At 29.6% G+C, this 24,527-nt stretch overlaps 2 protein-coding genes across 10 annotated transcripts; both read right to left on the minus strand.

Annotated features, from left to right (window-relative positions):
* Positions 1-2,305: 2,305 nt before the first annotated feature.
* LOC137816669 (serine/threonine-protein kinase RIPK) lies at positions 2,306-5,132 on the minus strand. 4 transcript variants are annotated; one of them, XM_068619917.2, is made up of 6 exons: positions 5,003-5,132; positions 4,439-4,901; positions 4,118-4,253; positions 3,687-3,823; positions 3,456-3,579; positions 2,306-3,110 (listed from the first exon to the last, which is right to left on the minus strand). In XM_068619917.2, exons 2-6 carry the CDS (start codon positions 4,826-4,828, stop codon positions 2,737-2,739), a joined length of 1,161 nt encoding a protein of 386 aa, XP_068476018.1. In that variant the 5' UTR covers positions 4,829-4,901; positions 5,003-5,132; the 3' UTR covers positions 2,306-2,736. The 4 variants fall into 4 exon arrangements, with proteins under 4 accessions (XP_068476018.1, XP_090155017.1, XP_068476019.1 ...); XM_090298891.1 differs by lacking the exon at positions 5,003-5,132 and having other exon boundaries at positions 4,439-4,973; XM_068619918.2 differs by lacking the exon at positions 5,003-5,132 and having other exon boundaries at positions 3,732-3,823; positions 4,439-4,959.
* Positions 5,133-15,824: 10,692 nt separating this feature from the next.
* On the minus strand, positions 15,825-20,791 carry LOC137816668 (U-box domain-containing protein 52). 6 transcript variants are annotated; one of them, XM_068619915.2, is made up of 8 exons: positions 20,040-20,791; positions 19,115-19,197; positions 18,838-18,992; positions 18,551-18,703; positions 17,943-18,174; positions 17,710-17,811; positions 17,139-17,567; positions 15,825-16,809 (listed from the first exon to the last, which is right to left on the minus strand). In XM_068619915.2, exons 1-8 carry the CDS (start codon positions 20,200-20,202, stop codon positions 16,111-16,113), a joined length of 2,016 nt encoding a protein of 671 aa, XP_068476016.1. In that variant the 5' UTR covers positions 20,203-20,791; the 3' UTR covers positions 15,825-16,110. The 6 variants fall into 6 exon arrangements, with proteins under 6 accessions (XP_068476016.1, XP_068476017.1, XP_090155042.1 ...); XM_068619916.2 differs by having other exon boundaries at positions 20,036-20,446; XM_090298916.1 differs by having other exon boundaries at positions 17,980-18,174; positions 20,040-20,416.
* Positions 20,792-24,527: the final 3,736 nt, after the last annotated feature.

Raw genomic sequence — 24,527 nt, forward strand, 5'->3', positions numbered from 1 at the left:
TTTGTTTTTAGTAAAAAAAACTACAATATTAGTACAGCAATTTCAGTGTTGTTAATTTTATTTGAATTTTAAATCCTATTAATAATTAAGATAATTGAACATATCTTAGTCTATAATAATTGTCACTTATATTTATTTAAAAAACTAATTTTAGTATACAATTAATTATCCGTGAAATTTTTTACATACTTTTTGTTTCATAAATTTAAAATCTTTAATGATTTTTCAAGATTAATTATATACTAATGTTAATTTTCACTTTAATAAAAAAAAACATTACAATTAGTAATAACAACAATCATCTACCACCACATAAAAAAGTATTATTGAAGAAAAAAAAAATACAAGTAAATATAAACTCATATATTAACAAAATTGATACATATATAGCTTATACTTATTCATAAATATCTTTAATAAAAGACTTGATGGATGGAAACCTATTATATCAATAAAATTGATCTTTAAGAAAAAATCTCAAGTTAGCAAGCTTATAAGCACAAACATTTCCTTTACGAAAAAATATGTGAAAATTGAAATCTAATTTTGTCATAGTAATTAAGACAAGTGTTTCACATATTACGAAGCATCCAATAAACATTAGTTCCAAAAGTAAATGCAACACAAACCAACCAAGATAGAATCACATTCAAATCCTAAAACTTAAGTCATAAATTAGTAAGACTTATCTTTTGAGTTTCTTCAATAGCATGTATAAACCACCAATAAATTCCTTCATACTCTCACGAAAAATACTTCCACAAACAGCAAGACCAAGAGAACTCCTAACAGCCATCAGTGTTAATTTTAACCCAACTTTTCTAAGATAAAAATGTAATAAAAGATTAGCAAAGTGTAATTTTCTTATTTATTCAAATGTAAATTATGTATACATGTGTGATAATTCTTTTAATTGCGTCATATTTTCTTCATGTGCTGGAATATTTTATGAACAAAAAGGAGAAAGAACATGGTGTCATTATTTTTTTAAAGTTTGGGTGCTACAATGCTTAGCATTAATTCATATCCATTACAGTTTTGTTATTCATTCCATCGTTAAGGTACAAGGAATCATACATAAAAGACAAGTTTTTTTTTATTGAAATATAAAATTAAAAATTATTTATATTTTTTAAATATTAAAATTGAATTAAGATTATGATTTCTTTTGATAGATATTATTTGTGCTTATTTTATTCGGATCTTATATCAAATAGTTATATGCTTCAGTTTCTCTTCAGACCCTTGTGAGATATTCTTTGATTCCATGTGGCCTGCACCACGTACTTTCAATTGAAAGTAACTCAGATATTGTTTTTTAATTTTCGTTTAAATATACATTTTAGTCTAATCTTTTAATTTTTTTATTAATCGTGATCAATTTTAACTTTTTTAAAAGTGATTCCTATTTTTTTTTCAATAACAATATCATATGTATTCCAAAACGTCACGTCACGGTTCTTATCTAAATAACAATTCTAGATGTATACACGTCACATTTTCATTGTGGTGATGAAGACTATTTTGAAGATTTAAAATAGAAAACTAAGAGAAATATTTTAGAAAATTAAAACTGAATATTTATAATTAACAAATTACCCTTTTTTACGAATTTTCCAATGTAAAAAAGTTGTTGATAATATGATCGTAGAAAATAATTTCCATCAATTTTTTTTATTAAAACTCGTGGGAAAACTTTCACAGAATTACTTCTATAATTTCTCATAAAAAAAATCTACAGAAAATTGTAACTTTTTTGTTCTGTTATAATTTCATAATTTCAGTACTCAAAATTGCTGAACAAAATAATTTTTGTTTTGATGTAATTAAAATAATTAAAAAATTAAAAACAAAACATACAATAATCATGTGTTAAATTTTTTTAACGCAATATCCATCAAGTTCAATCACAAAACCAAATAATACAATGTCAAATAGTTTTGAGATAGTCAATTTGAAGCATTTCAACAAGTGTTCAAAAGTAAAAAAAAAATGTTGTTGAAGAAGGGTCTGATATATTTTATTACCCATGAACAAGATATAGAAAAAAAAACTATGTTTGTAATATAAAATTATTTTTAATGATATATTGGGTCATGTGGTTAACCATTTATCCATTGACCTGGTATTTTGACCAGATATTGATTGATCCGGTTTGATAACACTTATTTATACTGGATGATTGAGACTTATTTGGAGTTGAGATTTATTACTTTCACCAAATCTACTTCTTAAAACATATTTTTGATAAAATTATTTGCCAAATTATGTCGTAATTGGATATTCTATGACCTAAAACAATAAGTGTATGAAATCCATTTTTTGTTCATTTTCTCTAAACTATAACTTAACATCCAAAACCATGTCCAAACACAATCCCAACCATATTTGTCACATACATTACATGTGAATAAATTTTAGTGTGTATCCTGAACTAGTATCAAGTGCTTATACTTGTCCATTGTCGTGTATATCATCAAACCATAGAAAACTCAATTATCACTTCGAATAGCTTGTGTTCAATGTGATTGCCCTTATTTCACCCTAACCATCATTTTGCTGCAACTCTGTATTTCTGGCCACAGTCAGATGTGATAGAACTACCTGCCACCCTTTTCATGATGACCAAGCCATGCCGTCTTGTAAAATAAAATAACACACCTTTTTTTTTTCTTTTTACCCTTTTCTATATGATATGTATATTTTATCTACTTTGCTGAGGAGCGTTATCTGCTGCTATATTTTATGTTTGTTACCATTTTCACTTACGGCAACATACACAAATGGTCCAATGAAAACATCATCGAAGTCCTGAAGTGGCTCCAACACCTTCACCACATCACTCATAGTTGGCCTTGCATTTGGGTGAGGACTCAAGCATTTAAAAGCCAACATAGCAACTTTCATGGCTCCTTTCATGGGAAATTGCCCTTCTAGTCTACAATCTATGATGCTATAAACTATTTTCGGATCTCTCAGTAAAGGCCTTGCCCATTCCACTAAGCTCTTGCCACCATTCGACCGAGACTTATCCACCACTCGTCTTCCCGTAAGCAATTCCAACAGCACCACTCCATAGCTATACACATCACTCTTGGTTGTAAGATGACCTGTGACAAGGCAATGAGTTATTACTTCATCAAATATAAGTTTTTGTCATTCTGGACATAAGAAAATATAGCTTGTTTAGTTTAACATTGTGATGTTGTGAATTTCTACGTTTAATACTTATAACTTTCACGTTTTCGGGCTCAATTGAAAGTGACAACATCAAGGGAATTTTAGTTTCTAGTAATATGAAAGGCCTAAATTCAATTTACACTACAAAAATTCTTATTGAGGCTTGTAACATGGTTTTAGGAGTAAGGAATGAAATAGCCTCCTTTGCCCCTTTACTTTTTGGATGTCAATTGATGCTAGAAACTTGGTTAACTTTTGTATGGTAGTGCATATACCTGTCATTATGTACTCAGGAGCAGCATATCCTTGTGTTCCCATTATGCGTGTTGTTACATATGTATCTTCCCCTTCAGGGCCATCCTTGGCTAGACCAAAGTCTGAGAGTTTAGCTGTGAAATCCTAGATTTAGAGGAAAAAAACGTTAAAAGAGTGTAAGTTAATTTCTTGATATGGAAATTAAGAAGATCATGCAATTAAGAGATGCAGTATGAGATCACAGAACATACTGAGTCCAGTAAAATGTTTGAAGCTTTTAAATCGCGGTATATTACAGGCTTATCTGCTTCATGAAGGAAGGCCAGACCTTTGGCAGCTCCTAATGCAATTTTCATCCTGGTTGACCATGGCATAGCAGCAGAGTATCCTATTTGTATTAGAGCAAAAGAAGCTGTTATTAAGGCTTGGTTTATGTAAGAATCCAATTTTGTGTATCAGTAAGAGGGATTTTCTATTTGTCATCAGTATCCAAAGAAAACACATAGATTTGAAACAATTAGGTGTGCATGACCTTACAGAACAGAACATCTAAAATTCTAAATCATTTGATGATAATTATTGAGCTTGATCTTGCAATCATGTTTGACTTATGAGATACTTCTGATATAACCAGAAATGCACAAAAACAAAAAGATGAGAATAAGCGAGAAAAGAAACATACTTCTGAAGAGTTGATTCTCCAAGCTGCCTCTTGGCATGTATTCATACATCAAAAGCCTGTTTTCATCTTCATAACAGTACCCTATTAACTTTACAAGATGTGGATGCCTTAGTTGTCCAAGAAATATAATCTCTGCCTAGAAAAGAAATTGTGATCAAAACAACAGTTTATTCAGATACTAGCTCATATGAGTATTTGTTCACGAGTGCAGTATTTTTGTTGTCAAGGAAACAAATATGTCGGCATCTAAAATTGACGTGACAACCAAAAAATGGGGTAGTCATGAAAAGTTAAAAATGGCATTTGAGAAAGCTAACTAACCAGCCACTCCCTGTGACCTTGCAAGCCATCCAAGTCCAACCTTTTCACAGCAACAGTCTGAGCTTTCAAACCTGGCCTAAGTTTGTCATCCACAAAACCCTTGTACACAGGTCCAAACCCTCCTTCTCCTAGCATATTACTCCATGAGAAACTGCTCGTTGCTTCCCTTAGCTCCTCAAGTGTGAATGCATAAAGTTTGGAGCCACCAAAGGAAATTGAAAGATCCTCAATGGCCTGAGTGGAGCTTGAATTGCTCACATCAGATAGACACAGCCTCTGGAAAGACCCTTGTTTCAAAACCTGTTTCTCTGATTCCTCCAAGGAGCACTTAACCTTGTAACAACTTAAGATCAAGATCACAGACTTCCATGTGTTCCTTTTAGTACCCATCTAGGAAATTGGTCTATATGTGAAACTGCAACAACCCTGTTGTGTAACTTTCTTTCACAAGCTACTTCTGATTCTAAAAATATGAGGAAGACGACATAAAATTTGGAATAATTGATGATGCTAGGAAAAAAATAAGTGAAAGTTGAGGAAGTTTATAAGTACAACTTCACCTACCACCTCAGAAGAAAAATTGTGGGAGATTCCTTGACTTCTAGAACTCATGAATGTGGATGCTAGAACAATATTACACGATATACATGAAGGATTTCTATTTTATTTTAGGTCAATCAACATGCCTACCTATTATTGACTTCAATGTTACACTAATATATTTTTCATAAACACTTATAAAAAATAAGGAACAAATATATCTATAAATTAAAATTTGTAAAGCTAATTTAATTTTATGAAAAAAGTGAAATTTAATTTGTTTCTCCAAATTACGGAACGACTCCATCAAACATGAGTGCCGTCCACATATTTTTGTGTTTGGCAAGTGATGTACATTCGCCGAGAAGATCGGAAAAATGAAGGGATGTAACAAAATTCCATTAGTGCCAAACCAAAAATTCCATTCTAATTTGTAGTTGCACACATCAAAAGGTTTTTTTAATCGTTCATTTGGTTGTGTTGAGGACACGTGAATTATTATAACAAAAATAAAAGTGCTATGTGGATTTTGAGAGTATTTTATGGTTTAATTTGATATGTTCCTATATTTGGTAGGTAAGTTTCTCTACGTTGTTGTTGTTGTAGTTAGAATGTCATGATCATACAATAGCGACCCGACAATGAAACTCTTCTTTTAAATTCTTTATATGATCATCAAGGGCAGCTTCTAGAACCTACAACTTAAGGGTTTCCTCTAAGACTGAGTGTTTTTTTGAGAAGTTTATCCAAACAGTGTCATATCTCTACTAGCTTAACTTTTACTTTTTCTTGCAAAGTAAGTTTAACTTAAACTTAGGTTCTCCATCATATTAAGCTCCTAATTCTAAAGCTACTTGAAGTCACAAGTTCAGTAAATTTATCTTCGGAAACAGTTATTTTAAGCTCATTCCTTCTAAAACCTAATCGACTAATCACGCCTTTGAAAAGAAGCAACTAAAAATCGAGTACAAAAACAAGCAATTAGGTTTTAAGAAAAAAAATCAGGGGCGAAATCGAGTATCGGTAAATTCAATTGAAGAGGCCAAAGCGCGCTTCACCACGCCGTTTTTGCGAATCGTCCGGTATTAGTATACTCACGAATAAAGAATTAGAAGCAAGGTTTAAAATACAGAGAGGAAACGCAGGACTTTAGATCTGGTGAAGAGGAAGCATACAGAGAGAGCAAGGTAGAAAACGAGTTTGAAGGAGAACTTGCGAAGCTCCTTGAATAGAAGGTAGCAGAGTACAATGAAGCTGGAACCGGCCAACGAAAGGCTCGACGCTCCGGCGTTCACCGCCGTCAGAATCCGGCAATCGTGCGCAGTGAGAGTTCTGCCGTGTGCGACGGAGGCCGCCATTACACGGAACTAGTTCGCTATCGCCGATCAGTAGTCACTCTCTTGATTCTCAACTTCTAACTCACTGCGAAAGGAAGAGAAACAAAGGAGAAAGCGGAACGGTTTTGAAATTTTGTCATTTTTTTTTGGAAAAAGAAATTAACAGTAGCATGATTGTGGATTTATGTTTAATTATTGATTTTAATTTGTGTGCAAATGGTTAATGTAAGGAAATATTATGAATTAATTAAAAATGTGATAAACATATATTATACAAATTATTAACTGTTGAGTTTAATTTTACTTCTGGTTTTTCAAAATTAATTTATGATTTTTCTTGAGGTATGAATTTAGAGTTCCTTTGCACCAACTTATTTTAAATTTTATTTTTTTAAGTTATATTTAAAAAGTAGGATAAATATAGTATTTGGAATTATTTTAATTTCAAATTGATATTATTAGATGAATCATTATATTCACATTATTTAATGTATTGTTTATTTTAAAAAAAAAATCATTTGATTGTATGTTAGTATTTGTTTTTAGATATAAGAAAAATGGGAACCACTTCAGGATGGTTCAACCCTTATAAAAAAACTAACATCTAGCAAATAACATAAATTAATTAACAAAATTCCTACCTATTAAAATAAATCTTAAAAAATAACTTTAAGAAATCATTCTCATACATACCAAAGATTCCAAACACCAATTAGAATATTAAAACGAAGCAGAGGAAACAACCGTTTTCTCTATTAAAATAAAGACATCAAATGTTTGAGTCAACAAGGACTTTCACAAGGTTTGGATGTATTGAATCCAAGTGTTTTGAAAAAATAAAAAAGGTGGGAAAAGATGATGAAGGTTGGAAAAGTCAAAGAGAAAGGGTGAAGCAATTAAGCTAACCAAGAATCAATTTCCATGGATCATGGAAAATGTTGCAAAAGAAGAAGTGATAATTTGGAAAATGGAATTCATGCAAAGCCATAAAGGGTTGCTCATTTAATTAGGGTTTGACAATTGCATTGCCCTTTCAAGTTTTAAAGTTATTGATATTAAGAAGTACAAATTGGTTTCATATAAAAGTTGGAAAAGGTAGTGTACTAGTGGGGCTGCTATAACAATATTTAGGGGTATTTTATTTTTTACATGTTTCTGTCAAAATTCACCTTCATGATGATGCTTCCTACTTAGAATGATTTTTGGTAGTAACTTTTAGTGGCTCAACAACTCACTACCATGGCCTAGGTCAAAAGGAAAGAGAACTACTCTTCATTATTATATCATCTCTCCCACAACCAAAAACCTAAATTTTCCAGAAGCTTCGTTTATATGTGACTTATAGTATTTTTTAATTGCTTTTGGTGTTGTTTTTGTTAATTAACATTAATTCATGTAAAAAAATAATGTTTAAAACTTATATGTTCTTAATATTTAAAATCCATATAAAAATGAAAATAAAATACATTAATTATCATACTTATATTAATTTTAATAACATTTATCAATATCTATTGACAATAACAAAGTTATATCTAGAATAAAAGGAAATCACTGTTTTCGTTTTTTAAGAAAAAATTAAAAAAATATATTATTGAATATTTTTGTGATTTATTTGAACCGTTTAAAACAAGAAATTGGAGAATTCCTTTTTGTCAATATAAAATAACATGCATAAATTATTTTTAGGTTATTAAATGTAAAACTAAATATTGTATTTATAGAACAATCTTTAAGTTGCTAAAAAAAATTATATTATATATTGGTCATTAAAGTAGTGAAGATTTTAGTTGGTAATTCATTGGTCTGAATCTGTTAAATCACTGTCATACTCATAGTGATTAAATATAGCTTAATATTTTTTTATAAACATTTTAAATATTACATGACCTCATATAAAATAACAAATTAAATACTAGTTTAAGAAATCTCACTAAGCAAGCTTAGATATTCTTAATTTTGGACCCATCAAAGGATCACACCTCCTGCGTGTCAAAATAGATTAATCTAACACAAATTGCCAAAAAAACAAGTTGGATTGAACTTATTTTATGATTAAGTTAAAAATCTCAACTCAATCTAATCCTAAAAATATTGAAAAAAATGCATAGTGCATGAGTTGAATTGTAAAATAATAAAAAATATAACGCCCAGTTTCGTAATCATATTAATATTATCTTACTAAATTATACCGATAATCTTTAGAAGTTGCTATTATTATGAGTTAAATAAATGAAATAAAATACAATGCAATAGTGTATAATTTTTAATAACTAACAAAATATTATTTCTTAAATACAACATCATATTCACAAATTTTCTATATATAAACTAATGATATTTATATATAAACTAATGATATTTGAATGATTATTTGCAACAACTCTTTGTGTGAAATACGGGGGGAAATTGATTTGAGTATTATATTAGAACGAATATGGAAGGATCTAAGTTCATAAGTAAAATTAATATTTTTTAAAATATACTTAATCATAATAAGTAAACATTCATCATGGTACAGTAAGTGCTCCGAATATATGATAAGAGAAATATTTATGTTTCTATACTTAAAAAACAAGTAGGGAAAAATAATAATGATGAAAAAGACATTGAATAGATATATTATTACTATGTATCGTTTTTGTTAACATATGAGTTTTGGTCTAATCTTTCCATATTTTTTTTATTTTTTATTTTTTTAATAATATTTTTTTCATGCGATGACAGATGATTATTGTTACTTAAGGTATCAGCCTGACCGAGATGTCAAGTTGCATAATGATGTATAACATGAGAACTTTTTATAAAAAAAATAATGATAAAAAAAGATGAATAAAGAAAAAATAATTGAAGTTGATCAAATAGATATAACATTTATCTTTTATTGATAATGTTCTTTTAGTATATGGTTTAAAAAATAATCTAATTAGCATAAGTAAATTATGTCACAATAAATATGTTGTTATTTTTAACAAGGATCATCATATAGTAAAATCTTATGATGAGACTAATATTTCCTGCCAACAAACAATATAATTTATATAAGATTGAATTATACGAGTTATCAATTTAAAATATCTCATGAATCATGTTTATTAAAAAAATCATTAGGTTTCATATAAAAAGCGTAAAAAAATCGTTCAAGCTTGAAATTAATCTCAAAAGTGTAAAAACACAATCACACAAACTGTCTCTAGTAATATTACTTAAAGACAACCATTTTTTATGTGTATAAAAGGAAACAAGTTAAAACATTTTTCAAAATATAAACAAAGTTCAAACATAAAAATCTATACATTTTAACTTATTTAATTTATTGTTACCACATCTACTGGGAGCATTAAATAAACATAGTTTTATAAGACGAAAAATAAATATAACTCTATTCCACAAAGATTACTCCTTTAGTACTCATGTAAACAATATATATTACATTTAATGGTACTAATGAATCTTTATTTAAGAAATTATATAAACCTATGTAGAACCAGTTCAAGATAAAAATGAAGAGAATTAAGATATTTAAATAGGTGGTCATATACACACATCAGACTAAATATGTCAAAGAACTTCTCAATGACATATTTAATTAAAAACATATGGGAGATGGTGTCACGAGTGTCATTTTATTAAAAATATAAGAAAGATCAGTAACTATTTAAAAAATATAAAAGGTGTGAATGTCATTTAGTATAATCTCAGTGATATTATATGTTAGATTTGACAAAACGGACAAGTTTAATAAAAAAATAAGAATTTTTATATTAAATTTCTAAACCCTAAACTTAATTAGTAAGTGTTTATTATTTAAATTGCAATAATATTGTATATTAGTATTTTTCAAATAACACAACTCAAAATTTATAATAATTATAATTCTTTGAGTTATATTTTTTTATTTTAATAAATTAATTTTAATTCTTTGAGTTATATTCTTTGAGTCATTATAAATATCTCTTAATATTCACAATTCCTATCATCTAAAGTTATAGGAGCTAAAAGAGATAAAAAGAAGTATGTACAAAAATGAAAAACAATGATTTTTTAAGTAAAAGGACTATAAATAAAATTTATTTAAGTGTACTGTGAAATGAATAATTTTATTTAAATAAAAATTGATTGATTACTTTATAGTGAGTTCTTCTTTTTAAATGCAAATCCAACACTTTAGGTAAGAAAATCTGAACCGAGTTTCATTCAAATTATGGAAAATTTCTATTTATTTAAAATTTGGTATTGACTATTTTGTGTGATCTCAGCATAAAAAAGTTTCTATTCAATACTCTTCTATACTTTTTTTTTCACTGGTGAACAAAGTCCATTTCTATTTAATGGCTTACCAAGAGTTTTTTTGTTGAAAAAGGAAAGAAGAAAATGAAACTTTAGTTGAAACCATTACGCAAGTAATAAGAAAGGGAATGAGTACAAAACACTCCACACTCAACTGTGGAAATACCTACACCCCAAACAACCGGAAAAGAAAATATCAAACACACATCAAATCAAAATTAATTGATGAATCAAAATTAAACAACGTACATTTCCACTAGGAATTGTGGTTGGTGAAGATAAAAGATATTGGAAAAAAACCAGCGTTAGATTTGTGAATTTTGGTTAACATGTATTACGAGGTGGACTTTAGGTCTAACTCAACCCTATAAAGTCTATTTATGTAATTTTCAACACACCTCCTTACGTTGAGAGTGACAGTTCTTGCACGGAACAACATATTATGAGTGGTCCGATAACAACTCAACAAACACTCTCTAGTAGATTTAAAAAAAATAGACTTTATGCCTAACTCAACCCTATAAAGTCTATTTATAGGTGAGGTTTGCACTCACTTATATATAATGAAATATTTTCATCTCTAGTCGATGTGTAATCTCCAACACACCTCCTTACGCTGAGAGTGACAACTCATGTGTAGAATAACATATTATGAGTGGTCCGATAACAGGCTAACAAACACTCACCAGTAGATTTAAAAAAAAATTGTTTTGATAGTAACTTCTTATTACAAAATAAGAACAAAGAGAAAATTAAGTACTAGTGTAGATCATAAGTGTTGTTTCAAATTAAGTAGCAAGTGTTTGTTTGAATGGGTTTTCATGGTTTTACTCCGCCATGATAGTCCAATGATTGGAGCAGAAAGTGAAAAACTTTCCAACAGTTTTGGTAGCTGTGATTGCTGAAGTGGTGGCGTGGAAGATAAGGGATAATACAAAATTGAACACCTTCTTCTTCAGAATAACACTACTTTATATATAAGACTACGTGTGATGATGAGTGAATTGGTACCAATTTCAATCTTTGACTTTATTCATTAGTGATTTCGCTTGAACCATTCCATTTTTTTTATTCAGAACATCTTATACATAAATTCAAAAATAGCAATTTAAAGAAATTATATAAAAATCAAATCCCCTAAAAAATAATAGGAAGTTCTAAAAACTATCTTGAGCCTTAAAGGAAAAGTCCAAAGAGTATTGAGACATCGTATAAAAGGAAATTTTCCGTACAAGAGAATCATGAATCATGATTAATATTATTTTTGAATAAATTATGTTCGATTAGTAAAAAAATTCATGAAATCTATACTTTAAAAAATAAACTAATATTATATTTTTAAAATACATAAATGTATTGTAATTTAATTATATTATATCTTAAATTTATATTTAATAAAATGAATTGAATTTTAAAAATAAATTTAATTTTGTTTTTTTAGCAGATTGAAATGGCTGATTGAATGGTTGACTGACATAGAACTAGACTAGATTGAAAAATTGCAATTCGTTATATAATATTTTTTAGAAAATTCATTTGACAACTTTAAAAGTAATGTTGTATTTTCTAATTAAAAAATTTAATTTCAACTCAAGAAGTTAGATTTTCGTCTCATCCCTTCGATTTGTTTTTGTTGGAAACTTGGCCAAAACCTATTTTCCAAAAATCATTACTTTGTTTTTTTATTATAATTGTTTTTGTTTTTATAAAAATTTTCATGTTAGATATTACTATGTAACTTGACATCTCAGCTAGTAATGTTTTTTTAAAAATTACTTAAAAAGTAATTATAATAATAATAATTATATTTTTATTATTAATGATAATTTAATATGAAATTAATACTAATAATTTTATTTTATATTAATATATATTAAAATGAAAATATTAATATAATAAGAATAATAATTATAATATTAATAATAATTTTAATATTAAGAGTATTAAAAATAATTACAATAATATTAATATAATAATTATTATTATTAATTTTAATAATATTAATATTAATATTAATAATATCATCATTATTATTTTTACTATTATTAATCAACTCCTGAATGAGCTTGATCTGAACCTACTATCCGTCATAAAATTAAAATTAATGTGTCCTCTCTTTCCTTCAAACTCTGAATTATCTATATTACTATCTGCTGATCAAAAAAATAAAAAAAATAAAAAAAAATCTATATTACTATCTTTTCTCCTCTGTTGTTCTTCTGCAACTTTATTAGGATTCATCCTCTTCCTCTCTCCAATTTCCCACTCCTTTATAAAACTTTATATTTCATGTCTTTCTCACTCAAACCATTTATTCATTCATTGTACTCTAAAACAGGACCCAATCACCTTCTAATGGGATTTAGGATGCTCAAAATTTATACATCAAATTCTTGTTTCTGATAATATAATAATTACCATTATTTTCATCATATATATATAAATTTAAAAATGTATGTAAACTAAAATTAGGACACTTGTAGCTGAAAAAAACGATAACTTATAAAATGTTTATATTCACGGATAATTCCAATCAATTTTTAAATATAAATATAAATTTAACTTTTACCTTATTTTTTATCACATTATTTATTTCATCTCGTTTTATTTTCGCCTTTCTGTCTCTCTTTTCTTTCATTATTTAACATTATTTTTTAAATTCATCTATGGTTTATCACGGATTGCTAGAAAAACCTCTTTTTTTTTTCCTGATTCTTTAAGTGATATTACATTAACTTTATCAATGATTGGTTTTCTTTTCAACAAAGAGAAGAATATATACTTTTATTGAGATAAACCTATGCCTTAAATTACCACAACATAAACCATGGGTAAAGCAAACACTTTATTTTTTTCTTTCTAAAAGAATAAAGATAAAGTTTCTTTTTCTTAAAAAAAAAAGCATAGATAAAGTTTTTTTATGTCAGATAAAGTTTCTGATGTAGTTGATACTATTTAGTTTTGATAAAAACATAAAATGCGAAATCAATTTTTAAAAATTTCGTGACTAAATTATAAAAAAATACATGTGTTCATTAGTAAACAGCATCATAATGTTTGCAATCAAGAACCATTATTCATCACAAACAATAAATGTTTTGATAAACTGGTATTATCAATATTAGTTTCTCATGTTATAATTCTTGATTCAAATGGCACCCCTTATCTAAAACAAAACCAAACAAGTATTTCTACACAATAATAATTAGGGTTTACTTTCTATACAGAACTCTCTCTATACATAGCTAGGTAAAAAAAAATATAAAATACAACCTTATCTCTTATCATTAACATAGTATAAAAAAAATCATTCAATCAATATCAAACTTGAATTTGCCACAATTAACAAAGGAGTTCCTCTTACTACTAATAATTACACTGCATTTTCCCAACAAAGGCATAACATGAATTAAAAAAAAACATATTTCTATCAAACTTCTGTACACTGTACAAATACTTGTTTCATCACATACCATCAAAGAATACCCCATGAAGGAAGGACACTGAGAGGAAAAAAGGTATAAGATGAAGAGAAAAAGAAGATGCAACAGCTGAGGAATAATAGTAGTAATAGGGATTGTTACTAGGGCCAGAAATAACTGTAGGTTGTCCTGAACCTGATGAAGGAGGGTTGTTGGACTTCAAAGGTGGAGGAGGATCAGCCAGTGATGGAGGAGGTTGTAAAGGCTTTGCAGGTGGTGGTAGTAGTAGTGATGGTGGAGGGAATGTTGGTAGTAGTTGAGAAGGGGGTGGATCATTTGATATTAAGACTGGAGGGGGTGGAGGATATGATGTTAGAAGTGGAGAAGGTGGAGGATTTGATGTTAAGAGGGGAGGAGGGGAGGGGTAGGATGTTAGGAGTGGTGGAGGGGGTGGATATGATGGTGGTGTGAGGTGGTGTTGTGGAGGAGGAGGTGGAGGAAGAAGGTGTGGTTGTGGTGTTAGAGGTGAAGGAGGTGGATGGTTTGAATATGATGTGACAAGAGAAGGAGGAGGTTGTGAACATATGGTAGGACAAGAGGCACATTCACTGATGCACAATGCACCACTTAAAGGGTCTTCAATTGTTTCCTCTGATGCCACCATGCATGCAGACAAAGCCAGCACCATGAATCCCACTCTTGTGATCAATGGAAACAGATCTTTTTGTGTGAATCCCTGCAGCTGATTCTTGCTGTGATGTCTCATTTGAGGTAAAGTGGATTGAGCTTGGAGAAGCATGGAAGGCATGTGCATGGTGTACTATGTGTCAGAAACTTGGCTTTGGCTTGGTTATTATATAGATAGAAATAATGGGAGAATAGGTGAATTTTTCATATAGCGTGCATTTGGCATTTTGGCACTTGGAAGTTTGAGTTATATTCTTTGATGCTTCCTTAAGAATGGGGTGTGGTGCGTGGTGGAAAAGTATTAATTCTCCTTACTTTTTTTTGTGGAAGAACTTACCATATACTAATAATATGCTTAAAAATATATAACAAGTGTTTTCTTCAAGAAAAATTGTTGTTGGAATGTTTGAGCAAAAGGATTATAAAACTATAAAACGGTTTATATTAATGTTGCATATCTATGCCAATTATCAAAGAAACAAACCAAGGAAATTAAGTTAAATATTTTAGTAAACTTAACATAGAAATAAATTTTAGTGTAAATATAGATGGTAAGTGTTTGGTAAGTTCTAAAGTAGATTGAATTTAAGGAAAGGTAAATTTCTTTTTTGGGGTAGATTATTTCTTATAAAATTTGTCATTACTTTACTTTATTATCGTTATTCTACATGTCTGTGTCTTTTGTATGCCGACAATTGTGACCAAGAAAATAAAAAGGATAAAAAAAAAACTTTTCATGGAATTGGATCTCATAATCATCCCAAAAAATAGTTTAAAACTATGAAAAGACTAAATCAAATCTATGTAAAAAAATAAGTAATTACAGATTAAATCAAATAAAGGAAAAAAATACAAACAAAAAGGCAAACAAGCACCTTCTCCCATTTAAAATAAAAATAAAAATTAACTATTGAATCCAAAAAATCTAATACGTAATGTGTTTTTATTAAGAGCAATAATAAAATCTTATTACAAGTAAATGAGATTTCAACTAATTCATTATTTTTACTTAACATATTATATTATGCTGAGATATTAAAAAAATTAACTCATCTTTCTATAACAATAATGTAAGATGAGTTTGTTAAAGTAACTACCATAAAAATCACATTAGCAACAATTTAATATCATTTTAGATATTTTTACATACATAATGCATTGATGTTGTTTATAATTTATGTTTATGATCATTTGCAAGGGAATTTTGGGGTTTAGGCATCATCTATTTGGATTATGGGAACTCTTCCATTACAAGAAAATTGGTGGAAACTTGCATTCACAACACAACAATGAGTGTTGCAAAGAAGTTGAGTGAGTAAATGTTTCTACACAAAATAACATGGCAGGTGAACCTATTTTATGGATTTGATGGTGCACTACTTGTAGTTGATGGTGACTATGATTGTGATGCTAACCCAAAGTCCCTCAAATGGTTAAGCTTTGGCACTATCTCAGTTGCAAGATCAGGCCTGTCCCTTTTGCTGAGCTCTGCACAACTCAATGAGAGTTTGCCAAATTCAAGAGTCTCTTCAAGGGGCCAATTAGTGATCACAGGATCAAGCATTTCTGAAAATGTTCCCTCTTGAATGGCCCTCATAACATGGTGAGCAAGCCCCATTGGAGGCTTGGCTGTGATGATTTGTAGAAGCATTATCCCCAATGAATATACGTCTGATTTTGTTGTTAGCATCCCAGATTGTTGGTACTCAGGGTCAATGTAACAAAAGGTTCCTGCAGCAGCAGTCAAGTGATATTGTGTGACAGAATCAGCCACAGAAGCTGGCACTAGTCTTGCAAGACCAACATCACTAATTTTGCTCACAAAATTCTTGTCCAAGAGAATGTTGGCAGGTTTGAGGTCCCTGTGCACAATTGGTTCTGGCTTTGTTTGGTGAAGGAAAAGGAGCGCAGTTGCAATCTCAGCAGCTATTTCAAAACGTTTCCACCATGGAATTGGAGGACTATCATTTTTCATCAATAATCTATCTTCTAAGCTACCATTCTCTAAGTACTCATACACTAAACATCCATATTCAGGACATGCACCAATGAGGAGAACCATGTTTGGATGCCTTATGCTGCATAATACCTCAACCTACACATGTGAGAAGGAAAATTATGCACTGATGTGTATAGTGATCTTACACCTGATTGTTACTACATTCCAATTAAATTCTAAACATATTATTGTTGAAGTCAGATAACAAAAGTTATGGAAGAGAATCAGTGTTTTGAGAAAGAGAAGTCAATTGTTTTGATACATGTTACTCTTCTAAGGAGAGCCACTTGGAATTTGACATGCAAAGCATAATGATCAGAATATGCAGAGTAAAATGTTAACTTCATGGTAGATTCCAAAAACATTAAGAGAGCAAGTTAGAGAAAATTGGTATATTGTAAACGAACAGTACACATATATGCTACCTCTTGTTGGAACTGCCTCCTGCCATGGGTAGCATCAGGGTTCAAAATTTTGATTGCTACTTGGGTGTGATCAAGTTGGCCTTTAAACACAGGTCCATATCCACCTTCACCTATTTTCAATGTTTGGCAGAACTTTCTAGTGGCCCCTTCAACATCGTTTATAGTGTATTTTCTGCATCGAATATCCCTGCATGCCAACTGATTCAATGCTCTATCCTTTTCATGTGCCTCTCTTCTGGCCTTCATCTCTGCATGAAATCTTCTCTGTGCTTCCTTTTCAACCATCTTAATGGCTTCCTCAGCTGCTTCCAATGCAGCTCTGGCTTTAAATTTCTCCTTTTCTGCCATTGCAAGAGCTGCCTCTTTAGACAACTTAGCCACCTCAGCTATACGTTCCTCGTCCAGTTTCCGTTGGTTAATCTCTTTATCCTGCCAAGTGCCAATGTATACATTACATAACACCCTTTAAGTAATTTCATTTAACACTTCGTTGATTTCATCAACGTGTAAATCATTTTAAGGCTAGTTTTTGCCTATGCATGATGCAGAGTGATCACATAATTTACTTCACCTTGCTTTGGGTTGACACTGTTTCTTTGCAAGCTGAATTGTACAAGTCCATAGTTTGCTTCAGTTTGAGCCTCAGCCTTTTCATCTCACTTTCCATCTCTGCCTGGAATGAAGTAACATAGTAAAATTTTCTACCACTTAATTTTACCATATTGATTTGACTACTTAGTAGTTCTGGTTATACAACAAAAACAATCCAATTCATGATAAGCTTTTGTTTTCTTGGACACATACTGTGAATTGAGAATCTGATGGAGAGTCTGAATCGTACTCTTTTTTAGTTCCATCTGCTGCTGACCCTAACTTGTGTGACCTTGAAGAGTCACTTTCACCTGTGCTGCGACAAAATAGTAACCTGCGATCCGTTGATTGACCAACTGAAGAAGACCTTGGCATTTCAAGTAGAGGTGATCTTTCTGATCTTCCATTGGTGCTCCCAGTTCTATGTGCATTTGCCCTGTTCTCACTGTAGCCAACCAAAATATGAAAAAGATTTAAGACTCTTTTTGCTTAGAGTTTAATTTTTTTGCATTTTACATTATCAATCCATCGGAAATGTTAATATGATATCAGAAATCACTGTTGATATGACTTTTAAGACAATCACTGTAAAAGTCCATCAACTTACCATACACCATGGTTTTCAATTGGACAACAGTATAAAAGTTCTTTGCACATTACATAAACTATGAATCTATGACAATACACTCACTATGTAAAGAACAGTGTAATTGTTCCACGTTTTGAGTACACAACCTATTTTCTGACAAATTATTGTATATTTCATCATGGGATATGCATGGAAATCTGAAAGGTACTGATAAAATTTCATTGTGTGGCACCTTATTCCATTTTCACTTGGTGGTGTAACCATGTTTACCATTGGTCGTATTGCTGGTCGAGCTCCCAGTATCTTCCCTTTTGAAATCACATACACTGAACTATGATCTGGTGCTGATTTCATTACGCCTGTTGGCACAAGGCCTTTTAATTTTCTGAGACAGCCACCACATTAAGAAACTTTAACACATTGCATAACATTTGTACATGCAAAGAAAACACAAAATTGTCATGCAAAGGCCTTAAGATGACTAAAAATTGGTAAGTAATGTTTGAATTAACACTTAACTTGCTTCCACTCCTCAGGTAAAGAGTCCTTGCCAAAGTATTCTTGTTAGAGTGGGCTGCACCAATGACTATAGTATTCACGCGATTTTTCTTTGCATATTCCACTATTCCTCTCACAACCTCACTGTCATCGATTACAGCTTCTTTCAACTTAACCTGAGTTAACAATGTGCAACATCTTTATCACTTCAAACTTAGTTTCAACTATCACCAACAACAAAAACAATGAAATTAAACAAGTAAATTGATTAATTTCAACTAAGATATGAATTACATACGTTGTTGTTTTGACACAATTGACGTATGGGGTTGAAAACATTGGCTACTTCGTCTTCGGTGGGAGGAAAAACATTGGTGCCCTCTGCACGCATAATTATAACATTATGATAGTTAAACAATATAAGAACACCAACAAAGCCATCATATATATATATATATATATATATATATATATATCACCAGGAAGCTTCAGGTAAAATTTTAAACTTTGGCTGAATAATTTTGTTTATAAACATTTATTTAAAGAAAACAAATTCCCTATTAACTAATGAATAGAAACTCTAGTATTAACTTGTCTATGAAAATGTAATTTAAATATAAATTAACTTTAGCTTGCCAAAGCATATTAAAGCTTAAGTTTTAGATTTACCAATAAAATTATTTAGATGTTTAGTTTAACATCACATGACAAAGAATTCTTAAAATGTGAGTTTGGAAATATTACATTCAACATTGATATTTTGCCTACCCAATAAAGAAACAATTATTTGATAACTAAATATATTAATAATTTAGTTTTCCATTTTTAAAATTAAATCATCAATAAAGAAAGTTATCAACATCATGGGTTGCAGATCATTTTGATAGGAAGAAAGTATGAACCAAACATGTCCATGGTAATTAATATATAAATAAAGATATATAACATTTCTACGAAAACAATATATAATATCATACCTTGAAACCTAAGCACTCATAGTTTTTATAAAGAAAAATATTCATGTCATAGAAAGGGTTCTTAACACGTAAAAACATCTGTCAAAGTATCTGGTTTAGGTTTCATTCACAGTTATATGGGACAAGGCTGAAAAAACTCTTGTTTTGTGTTTTTCTTGTTGGGTTGAAAAGGATCATGTTGATCGAAACGTTGTAGATGGAATGAGAAAGAAAGAAGACAAGTTAATTATGCAAGAGGGTACCTACGATGAGGAATGTTTTTGTGTTTGACATGGACTGCGATGATGACGGGGTTGTCTATGTTTTTTAAGGTCCATCGAAAGGCGTGGCCACTGCTCTTGCCCTTGTCAACCGCCACCATGGTTACATTGAACAGTTGTGATGTGGCTGCGCCACCATGAGAAGACATCGCCGTCGTTGTGGTTATGGCCGGGGTCTGCCACCTCCTGCTCCGAGGCGAGAAGCTAGGAGGAGGACGACGGGAGAGGAGACAGGCTCTGGGTTATGGTGGGTCCTTGTGTTTTGGGGTGTGAAGATGGAAATGTGAAAGCCCACGCTTTCCCACATTTTCCCCGGAGCAATCTTTTCCAACATCCTCACTCCAACACACCATGCTTTCAACCTCATCCTTACGTTTTTTAGCCTTTGACCCTAAAACACCACAACCTTCTTTTTTTCTTTTTCATTATTGGAATATTTTTTGTTGCTGTAAATAAATTATTAGTTCATACTATCACTAGAAGTCTTGAGAAAATTGGTTTCGATATGGATTGGGACATAAATAAATAAGTTATATATATATATTATTAATTTATCAACTACCACTAAATTTTTTGTATGATGGTCAATCCTAATTATATCAATTATTCATATTCATCTATTTTTTTATATTAGAGTTTGTAGGTCAATCTATCTTAATTTTACGATAAGTATTAGTAGTTTTTTGGTTTTTCGAAGAGACTATGAAAAATGAACTTGGAATATCTTTTCCTTTTGTCATTCTATCACTTGCATGCAAAAAATACTCTTTTTAAAAAAAAATCTACATTTATTTATATATATAATTCCAATATAGAATCCTTTAATATGTCCTGACTAAAGATATTTATAACTATATTAAAATGGATATATGTATAATTTGGGCTTATGTGTTCCTATACAATTGGCTCAGAGTTAGTGATTTTTATTTATTGTTGTGGGGCCTTTGGTTCTTCTTCTTTTAGGAAGCTATTTAGATAAACTTACTTAGTGAAATTGAAATAGAGTTCATTACTTTCTAAAGATTTTGGTAGGATAATCTTTTATTGCAAGTTTAGTTTGAACTTCTTAGGTTTCATGTAAAGATAAAACTCTCCAACTAAAATTGAAGAATATAAGTTACATTTGTGTTTAAAGTTATTCAGTTGCATGCAAAAAATGGAAGGACATATGTGTTGAGGATAAGTGAAGATTCTACTTAACCTTCATCAAGAAGTGCTTGATGAAGAAAATATGTTTGAAGATGTATAAAAATTGTATATCATGGTCTTAGTTAGGATTGAATTGTTTAAGTAGCCTTTTGTATTTTGATTCAACCTCATTCTCATAACCATGGAGATGAACTTAACACAAGAATCTTTTAAAAGAAGTTTTAAAAATATGCTCAAGTTTTTCAAAATTGTTAGCACAAAAATTTAATCTGTTGTTTGATAAAGCAATTGATTCATTTGCACTGCACCAAAACTGTTTTGATATTTCAAAATTCAGTTTTTTCAAAATTCAGTTTTGTCTCCAAAATTCAGTTTTGTTCACATATTCAGTTTTCAACTGATCATAGGTAGGTTATGTTACCACCAAGTGTTTTTTCAAAATACAATATGTTCTTTCAAGCTTTAATATGTTATTTTATAACAATTTTAAAAAATGTTATGAGAAAATTGTTTTGATTTGAATTCTATAAAAAGAAAGATTTATCACAGTTCAAATCATCCCTTGCAACTACAAAGTGCATACAGTTTTCAAGTGATTTTTATTGAGGTTTTCATGTGAGCTTAGTTTTGAAAGTTTTTCTTTAAAACTTTTAAGAGTTCTTGTGTTGGTTTTCTTTTGGCTTGGGATTTGAAGTTCTGTCAAGTGCTGCAGCTGTGAAGGGTTCTGGTTTGGATTCCTTAGTCTGCAAACAAGGTGTTCTTTTTCCTAAATTTCTTTCTTTGTAAAAGTGTATTTGTATATGCTTCTTGATAGTGTTTCTAGAAGTATAATGTTGTTGAAATAGTGTTTTTGAGTCTATCTTCTTCGTTCTTGAAGGGTTCAAGAACTGAGTTGTCTGTAAAGATTGTTTGGTTTTTAGTGAAATCCATCTTGGTTAAAGTGAGACTGGATGTAGCTCTTATTGAGTGAACCAGTATAAATTTGTGTGTGTCGTTCTTCTTCCTTAATTTCGATCTCTAAAACTAAATTTGAAAATCTGCAATGAAATAAATCTATTGTTTCAGAATTTAATCTATTGTTTTTAACTGTTGTATTGGCCTAAATCACATTTTGTTTTCAAGATTTTGAGAAGACTTTAATCAATCTTAAGATTCAAGGGATCTTTAATCTTTAACAGGGTAATACTAGAATAAAAGCTCTTATAAGAATTCTTGTTCTAAAACTGTTTTGAGAATCATATCAAAACTAGTTTTAAAAGATTTCTGAAAAATGGTTGTTGGTTTTAAATTCTGATTCTCGAATCTCTTTAACATAACTGTTTTGAGTAAAACCATTTGAACTAAGTGTTTTAAAGGTTCTGTTTTAAAATCAGAATTAAAAATCTTGTTTTCACTTGTTTTGATTTCAAGATCTTGTTATTAAAAATGAAATTAAATCTTTGTTGACTCATTGTATTACCCTCTATATAAAGATCAGAATTGTTTTAGGTAGAAGTCTTAAGTCAAAAATAAATTTTTTTAATCCTAAAACTAATATGTTGTATTTTTTAAATTGTTTCCTAAACAAGAAAATCAATATGTTTTTCTTTAAATCAATTTGTTCTTTTTCTGTAAGGATTTCTTAAAGAGTGTATTTGCGAAAAAATTTCTAAGTACAATTTACTTCTCTCTTGAATTTAGATTCCCATAATCCCAACAATATGTTGCATGTGCACCAATGTTTTCCAAACACCTGCATAAATAGAAGAATATACGTTTGCATGTACATATGATGTTCCCCAATAGTATGTGGAATCTAAAGAACATTAGTTGTGTGTGCATCTAATGTTCTTCATAATCACATTGAGTTTGAAATCGTCGATTTGAATTTGAAAATAGAGTGTCTCCTTATCTATCTAAATCAATGGCTTTAATTCATGCCAATATTTTGAAAGTAATGTATAATTATTTATAGTTTTAGAATGAAAAGTCTTATAAAGTGATATAAGAATGTATTTTGAAGAACGTAGGGAGGTAGTTATGCTCTAAGTATTTATAGTATAGAAGGTTTTGTCTGAGTTGATAAGTGTTATCGTTTAAGCTACTAAAATGAATGTTTCATATGAAACTCTCGCTAAAAAAAAGTTAGACTCATTCAAGCAAAAGTTTTGTCTAGGTCACTCCAACAGGTACTTTGATACCCTTGCTTAGTAAAAATGTCTTCACTCAAATGGAGACATCATCTGATGTCCCTAATTATATAATTTTTTTCTTTTCTTGGATATTTAGATATTGAATGAATCATATGCTTGAGTGATGCATTAATTTAATTTAGATAAATTATGATATATGTGTATATACATAAAACTTAAATGGAACTTAAATTGAATGTAATGCTTTGTGTAATATGTGATTATATTATAAAAAATAGTATTATTTGTTATTATTAAAATAACAAATTATCTTTAAAAAAAACTATATTAATTAATGAGAATTAGATTTGAAAGATTATTTATTCACCCATCATTCATATATATCTTAACATAACACATCACAACACACTAACACAACAATTTCATTCAAATAAACATACAATCTATTTCTAACTTTACCATATATTTTATAGTGCATGATCCTAAAATATGGGTACATATTGTACTTAAAAAGTAGTTAGGTTTACTTAATTTGGTCATTCAAAACCTAATAACATCTTCATCATTATAGAACGAATCATCCAACCAATTTCTATAATTGCATAATAGCACCTTCCCATTTCTAATAAAGCACATAAATTTAATTTTAATTAGTTTTTCAACATTTCAAAACAACAATTCAATATCAAAATCATTATCAATTTTGCTCTAATAATCAATTTTTGAGTCTTTTTTTCCAAATAGTAAATTAAGTATGTTTCCTTTATTTAGAGATAACTTTACTAAGTAAGGAATGTTTTTGATAGAATCTTTTGAACCTTCTAAATAACATATAGAAGATTCAAATAACTTGATGAAAACAACACTTAACAATTAAAATATTATAATGACTTAATTTAATTAAAAGTAATTAGTCCAAATTAATCCAACCTAGAGGACATGAATCAAACTTATCGGAAAGAAGAAAAGAGAAAAACTCAAAGAACTAGAGAAGTTACCATACTTAAAATTCAAGTTGGTTTGTATTACTTTATTTCTGGTCACTTTTTATTGTACTCAATATATCCGTGAAACAGATAAATAATTAAACTAAAAATACAATGTTTTTAAATTTTAAAAAGATAAAATTATTTAATAAATAAAGAATGATTTTTTGTATAACAATTCAGAGCCTATTTTTTAAAATATTTGGT

Source organism: Phaseolus vulgaris, chromosome 1, assembly GCF_051622355.1.
Source record: "Phaseolus vulgaris cultivar YP4 chromosome 1, ASM5162235v1, whole genome shotgun sequence".
NCBI lineage: Eukaryota > Viridiplantae > Streptophyta > Magnoliopsida > Fabales > Fabaceae > Phaseolus > Phaseolus vulgaris.